Genomic DNA, 8,290 nt, shown 5'->3' on the forward strand with positions numbered 1-8,290 from the left:
CCCCTACACTTTTAGCGTTTTGTGAATGAGTGCTGGTCTATGTTAACTATGGAACCTTTCAAGGAATTACGAAGGGTCGTATTTTTATCCCATGTATTGAAATTTTTCATACGTAAAATCTCAAGCTTGAACTTGACCACTTGTATTCTGAAAGCATCACCCTCGAAAAGATTATAAAGTATTTTAAATAACTCTGATAACCAATTTCCAGCTTCCATGGACCAATTTTACGTATATTTGAGATATGTGCTATGGTTTATTGAGGGATCTCGTAATTTTACCATCCTCGTAATGGCGGTGCGAATTGCGTTTTTCTCATAACCATGGGCAAATATTTCTTCCAACATTTATTTGCAGCCAACTTACTTCCAGTCGCAGAAAAGATTTCCAGCACTTTATGATCCAAAACGTGTTCACAACTTGTACTCCTTAAAGCTTGCTGCCAGTCACAAACCCAGATTCAAAAAGTCAATCAGGTCAAATATTCTTAAAACTATAAAAATGATAAAACCATAGCAAGTTTCTTATAAAATATGATAATCTTTTGAATAACCTCAACGCTCACAATAGAAAAACTTGTCCGTTATTTTACCTAAAGTATTATCTGGTTCTGCACGCTTCATCATAATCTTACATTTTTGGCATCATTGAATGACTGAAGTTCATAATTGTTGTCATTTGATACTTTGGAGAAAAGTTCTTTCAAAGAAATATCGTTGTACCTTTCGAGTTGTTGGGGTATGACATAAGCTGTCGACTTCGAGATATCATTATAAGGGTTGACATAAAAAGAAGCATGAGATTTTTCTATAGCCTCTTTTACGCTTGTCAATCAATTCAAAAGGTTGAACTTGATGCTGAAAGGCGTTACAAAATATAACAACCTTCCCTTTCTTGGCATCGACTGGCCACCTAAACAGAGATACAATGTCTTTCAATCCATAAACATTTTTCAAAAGACGAAATCCCACTGATTATAGTCAGTCGATTCGTAGGTCGCTCTAAATTCTAATCCTAACATTCCCTATATCGTAATAATATAAGATTGTTGCAACAATATTTTCATTCATGAATCCTTCTACATACCACGATCTTCGATTGCACTTTGGAATTTCTGGAATCAACTGCTTCAACTTTGGTAAATCTGAAGCAAGAGATAAATTAGTTTTCTTTGGAGGACCTTCCCATTTGGAGATGTAATCCTTCAAATTCTCATGGCTCCATCAAAATAAGCTACTATACATCACCATAAAATAATTCATTATAGGTATGGAAAGGATCTGGTTGTTTGCACCAATAAAAATCACCAGATTGGTTCAATTCCGTTAAGAAATTGTTAAAAACTGTTTAAATGGTTCTATAAAGTGGCTTAAACTTTTTAGGATGTAGACTGTTGATATAAGACTTAAGTTGGTACATTCCCATTCTGGAACATACTTCATCAAAGAAGGTAACCATTGATACCTTTCTGATACGAAGTAAGCGCCTCTTTCCAATCAACAATTCCTTCAACAAATTTTATCAATGATTTCAGTTTCTTATCTAATGTCAAACCGTATTCCAATGGGAACAATGATGGTGGACCAAATCTATGACCTGGTTGTTTGATTTTGGATGATACCAAACAGATTGCGCAATCCTTCGGCTAAACTATTCAAAGTCTTTCTCATGCCTTTATCTTCAATATTGTCTTTCAAAATAATTTAGTCATCGTACGCAATAGCTTAAAAATCCAAGTTATAGTTGTATTCAAGTTCAAGTTCGTCATACCATTTCAACTTTCAAAATACATAATCCATAATTAGATCAAAGTATTTTTTTTCATTCTTTTCGGCTTCTTATCAAGCTTCATTCCTCCACTTATTATATATCGATAGATTATTGTAGTTAATCTTCCAATCTGGCTTCTCTCTAATGGAAGCAGAGATGTCCGTTAAATCTTTTTCACTACCATAGGATGAGTTTGTGCAAGATGGGAGACCACCCCCGGAAAAGGATGATCAAACGGTAACACATATGGTATTATATCTTTAAATTTAAACATTCATTGGCTTTGCTATAGAATGCTATTACGTATCCAAGGGGTTATTCAGCACCTCGTATAGGGTTCAGCTAGGCTTAAAGCCCCCTCAACAAAAATATTGGGTATCTGATTTTTCTTCCAAAAATCCATTAAAATCCATAAAGTATATTAATTGTTTTTTAAACAGGCTTCATTGCAGAAAACTCTTGTGGAGTATAAGTAAGAACCGTTTTATATATAGTGGGATTAAATGAAAAAATCACTTATAAGTTACTTTAGATGATCAAATAAACATCTACACTGTAGTATTGAATGATTATGATCTACGAAGGCTTGTTCCGCTGTTTTAAATGAAGTTTCAATTGAATTTTATGTCAAAAAAGGCCATCTGGTGAAAATTTTGGGGCTGATTTGAATATGTAGATTGCTGCTTTTCTATATGAATCATTTCTTAGCAGATATAGCACTGAAGTAATGGTAGGATCCATATCACATGTTGCAGTTTGAAATTATAAATAAAATTTTCATATCTAGAATATGAGGTTGCTTCTAGCTCATGCTCAACAAAGCGCTACAGAGATGGTGGAAGGATCCAATGGCTTAGCTCTACTTTATCTTCCAAATGCTATTTTCAAATTTTGCTGTGAGAACAGATACAACGGGTGAAGCTGTCACCATAAGGATATTAATCAACTTGTTGTTTGATCATAAGCATCAATGAAAAAAGTAAGCCTAGACGTGATACGTTGTCCCATAGTAAGCATTCAACTCCAAAAGAAACCAGTTCTAAGAATAGTGTTCGTAGCATTATATGCTCATCAGTTATAACATTTTCTGTCGAATTTACATTGATTCTTGATATGTTGATACTATACTGACACTTTTTGTCGGGTGATTGTAACAGAAGAATCGTTTTAAGGAAACAAGAGACAGAATGCCATAGAGGTTGCGATTTCATACTTTTAGTGAATAATAATGTAAAAGGACTTCAAAATCATTAGCATATGCTATATGTACAGGGATATTACTAATCCATCATTATTATCGACACAATTACTGTTTTCTACTTATCAAGTAACTCCGCTCGCATTATGATATTGGCTCATAAATTATGTCCACTCCTAACTCCACAACGTTATCTTTCGCAATCGCAACAGAAAAGACTGCGATTTTCAGGTACAGAAAGATTTGAACCCACAACTTTAAGTGGGCTCCACAGTTTGGATCTTGCGCAATTCAACAGAAAACTACCTTTATCAAAACCTGAGATTCTTAGTGTGAACGAAGGATGACAATTGTGGCACGTAAAATTAACTCCCTGTATGACGCAGTTTAGCTTTGCTTTACAGCTGGGATATCGCATATATTAAGAAGGTACAATCTACATTTTTAATCCCACTAAATTCTCTGTTCACAACAACAAGCATAAACATCTTTAAAAATATGTCTGTCTCAGCACAACTTGGTACTTCTGCCTATACCAATTCGTTCAAAAAAATCAGCGGTCCTGTAGTGGAACGAGATGGTTTAATTCAAGTTCCCGAACAAGACGTCAGTAAGATCAAGTATATAGAGTACCTTCCAACATGGACTAAGGAGGAAAAGTATATTCCCTTGAAGTTTTTTAAACATGTTGATCCTGGTTCCCGAGCAGATCCTGAATTCGGTCTGTTGTTTCCTAAATCTGGAAGCTCTATTAGAAAGCCGATCACTCCAAAATTCGGAACAACTGTGGAAAATGTTCAATTGTCTCAATTAGATGCCAAGGGAAAGGATGAATTGGCCCTTCTTGTTGCCCAAAGAGGTGTTGTTGTGTTTAAGAACCAAGATTTGGCTGAAAAAGGTCCACGCTTTGCAGTTGAATATGGTAAGCATTTTGGTCCCTTACACATTCATCCAACATCTGGTGCTCCTCCAAACGCACCAGAATTGCACACTGTTTACAGAACACCCAAAGTGGAAAACTTATTCGAACATAGCGTAAATTTGTTAGGCTGGCACTCCGATGTTACATATGAAATGCAGCCAGCTGGTACAACTTTCTTTTCTGTAATTCAAGGTCCTGAGGCAGGAGGTGATACTTTGTTTGCCAACACCGCAGAGGCCTACGAAAGATTGTCTCCTGCTTGGCAAGAGTTCTTGGGAGGATTGTCTGCTGTACATTCTGCTATACAACAAGCATCAGCTTCAAAGAACGAAATAGGAATAGTCAAAAGGGATGCAGTGGAAAACATTCATCCTATTATCAGAACCCACCCAGTTACTGGTAAGAAGTCTATTTTTGTGAATTCCGGTTTCACCCGGTCAATTGTTGGCTTGAAGAGTGAAGAGTCTGCTACAATTTTGAACTTTTTGTTTGACTTGATTGGGAACTCCCATGATTTACAGTTAAGAGTCAAGTGGGAGCCCAATACTGTTGTCATTTGGGACAACAGAGTTACAAATCACACTGCCATCTTTGATTGGGATTCTTCAGAACCAAGATTGGCTTTCAGAATTACTCCTCAGGCAGAAAGACCTGTGAATAATTTAGTTGACTTGAATAAGGAAGATACTAATAAAGTATACAAAGGTCAACTCTAGACTTCATGGTTGAGGAAGTTTCTACAGCTGTCTTATCAAGCAGCTTACATTCACCCATATTGGCAAATACTTTCTCTCTATTCCCATTCGGCTTTGGGAATAGCTTCTCTAGTTATCTAGGTGTATACACCAACTGCTGTAATTCATATTTAAACCAACTTTATTCTCACCTGTAAAACTGTGAGCAACAATTGTACAACGATGTGTTGGTGCACTACTTTATCCTCATGGTAACGGGAAATCCGAACACAGGTGGCTGAGCAATTGCTACTCACTTCCCGATATCTAGCTTCTGACATTCAGTCTTGGGATGACGCTATGTAATATAAATGGCAAATTAGCCCTCTAACATATTACAGATCACTATTTGGATAGATTACTATTTGGATAGACTACTATGCATATTTTAAATTGTTAAGGAACTCCTATTACCATACCCCAGCTGAATCGTACAATTTAGCCGCTTGTGTTTGTTAATATGTCTCCCTAAGTTGCTTCTCAAATGATTGCCTACACGTCTGAATCTGGCAGATAAAAAATGATATAAAGGGGATGTCCAGCCAAAAAAAAATCCCTGAAAAAATCCGGGGTTGTCCGAAGAATTCTAGTTCCATTTTTACTTTTAGCCAGAGATATAAAGCCTTCGCTTAGTTTTTTGATACATTCATCGTTGCAAACTCTGTAAACTAATATAACATAATGCACGCTCGTGATTGGTTTCTCGTGTTTATAGGTTTCTTCATTCCTCCAATTCCTGTTTTAATTAAACGTGGTTTCTGTTCTGCAGATTTCTGGATCAATATATTGTTGTGTTTGCTTGGTTTCTTCCCAGGGTTATTACACTGTTATTATATAATTCTGTCTTATCCATATGATGAACATCGTCATGTCCATCTTTTCTCTGGAGACGATGGCTACGGTGCGGCTTAGGGGGAGTGAACTTTGTCATGTTATTTGAATAATAGCTTTACTTGTGCGTTCCTCTGATGTGATACAGGCCTGATGTGATACAGGTCTAATGTGGCTCAGAGTGCATTTATTTATTGATTATTAATGAAATTGTCTCAAACTTGGTGTAGGGAGATGTTGGCTCTTCTTTTTTGGTGGTACTTTTCGATTGAACTTATTAACCCTAATATATCAAACTCTATATTAGTGTTCCTGGATACTGTTTGACTAACAAATTTGCTGTAAAATAACCTATTAATTCATCATTAAACCTAGATCTTCTGAACTAACCGACAGATTCAGCTCCGTGGTATTCATCGTCATATGTTCTCTATTGAAATACTTCACAGAAATTCGCACCAATTGCTCTTCAGAATTCCCAACTTTGCTTGTCTCAAATTTTGTTTATTATCGCTCTATATATCGCCCTATTCTTGGTATTTATTTTAGTACCAGGAGAATACTGAACTCAAATTGATCAAGTCAACCCTTTTTAACCGGTGCACTTTAATGAGGTGGTACTTTACCGTAGTACATCGTCATTAAATGGGTTTGAGACCTGGGATGCAAAAGCGCGACGAAGAGAAGTAGGTTTGGCCCAAGCAAGAACAACTCCTCAGGGGAAGTAGAAATCACAGATACGTCTAAGTTCATTAACCAGAAGAGCGTGATTATCCGATTTATGCATGTTATCAAGGAAATGAGTCAAATGATCAAAAGTAGCAATACCATATTGTTTGGTGAGAAATTAGTTAATAGCAGTAAAGTGTCCAAAGAAGAAACCGGTAAACTTTCATAAATATCATCGGAAAGTATATATCACTTAGTAATTTAACTGAAATAAAGTACATCACTATATAAGTATTACCAACCAAACTATTAACATTATGACTTGCTAAGAAGATTTGTAGTATTCATTTTAACTGCGTCGCGGGGCTCTTGTGTTTTAAATTAAAAGACCTCATATTGTGCATAAAATTATGCAGCGCATTACGAAAAATGAAAATACAGGCTAGGCTTCTCTGGTAGAAGTAATTACGACTATTTCTGAAAAGAAGACGCTGATGTTAGTCACTAACGCTCCAGTCAACATGATTGTCAGGAAAGCTACAACTGCGGTGTGCGGGGCTCTTGAATTGATCAAATCTTATATTTCTTATGGCATTATTAGACAGTCCTTTTACATTTATATTAATAATCGCAGCTGAGATTCAATAGTTCATCAATTGAAGTAGTTAACATTTTAACCAGTAAGAACCTCATTGATTGTTCATATGAGTTCCAATATACAGAGTAACTGGAGTCTGTTTCATGTGCGAGTTTCCCCACAAAATAGGTGAACAATTACTTACTCTATGTAGGTATGAAAAGCTGCACCGCAACTTTACCTTTGTTGCAATGTTCACAACTTATCTCAAAATTAGAGTTCAATAATTTTCCGAGTATCACATCTTTGACACCCTCGCAATAACTTTCCAAGTCAGTTTCTGTCCCAATCCAATTTGGTCCAATATAATATTTCTTTGAAGCAGCATGGGGTCCCTATATCAAAATTAGTTGATGTAGAGTGGTTACAAAATCATTCAATCTGAAACGCACCATCAGAGATCTTTGTCAAGGGTTAAGATGTGGGTTGTTCTCACTTTACTTGAGGACCCTTCAACCAATATATTGTTTTAAAAAAATATAAGGGCTAGGTGATCATGCTTAAAGAAAATAAAAGAAAGAAAGTCGGAATTTTGATAGCCTTCGATTGGTACGACAGTGTCAGCTACCAAGATATCTTTTAGCGAATCAAGAGTTAGCAGACTGCATCGATACAAAATTAGCCTTGTTGAACGGCACTTACAAACAGAGTTAGGATTTTACTCTTTTCGTATATTGCGATAAATTGGTATCTTTCGCACAAAACATTGTACACTAATACATAATGAAAGCTTTCCAATTTGTTATACCTAAATTTCCGAAACAGAACTAACATTGGTCACAAAGACTACTGAATCTAATTTTTGTAGCAATTTGAAGTAGGTACCCTTTGCAGGTGTAACTTTAACTTTAGATTAAAATTACTCACCACGGGTACATTGATGCTATTACCTCATATTTTACAAAGCGAATAGTTTGTTCAATGCCAAACGAACATTTTCAATTGATGAACTATTGAATCTCAGCTGCGATTATTAATATAAATGTAAAAATGTAACTGATATTTTTAAAAGTATGCTATTATATTCATCAGAAAACGATAACCTAAATTATTCTTAGGGAGTTTGAATCATTTCTTTTAGTGGAACATAGGGTTGTAGTGGAACATAGGGTTGAAATAATCAAGTATTTTTCTTAAAAAAAATATAACTTATATTGGTGGGAAAACCACCTACAACTATAAATCTCTACATGATACCACTGTACTCAACGAAGCAGAAGTCTAAGCCGAATCTAATTAAGGCTGTACATGGGTAGTCGAAGTTCTCTGAAAAAAATCAGAAAATGTAGAGCTGTAGAAAGTCCGATCAACTGCCTAAGGTTGTAATGAACGGGGAGATGGGAGTGATTCCTGAAGAGACGAAGGACCATCTACAACAAAGGTTGATTTATCGCAGTTTTATAGCATTCATCCACATTTATTTCAAAATGAATGTATTAGTTTCTCAAGCAGCTTTAATGCCTATACTTTCAAAAATCACTCATTTATTGTTTATTTAGTGTTTAGTATAAAAATTGCAATATCTGCTA

General features: G+C 35.7%; 1 protein-coding gene across 1 annotated transcript; it reads left to right on the forward strand.

Annotated features, from left to right (window-relative positions):
* Positions 1–3,466: 3,466 nt before the first annotated feature.
* On the forward strand, positions 3,467–4,606 carry KQ657_003516 (TauD/TfdA dioxygenase family protein; the record flags this gene model as incomplete). The annotated part of the gene is made up of 1 exon (XM_043194235.1): positions 3,467–4,606. The coding sequence occupies one exon, from the start codon at positions 3,467–3,469 to the stop codon at positions 4,604–4,606; it is 1,140 nt and encodes a 379-aa protein (XP_043046947.1).
* Positions 4,607–8,290: the final 3,684 nt, after the last annotated feature.

This window comes from Scheffersomyces spartinae, assembly GCF_019049425.1.
Source record: "Scheffersomyces spartinae strain ARV_011 chromosome Unknown scaffold_31, whole genome shotgun sequence".
Lineage (NCBI taxonomy): Eukaryota > Fungi > Ascomycota > Pichiomycetes > Serinales > Debaryomycetaceae > Lizanozyma > Lizanozyma spartinae.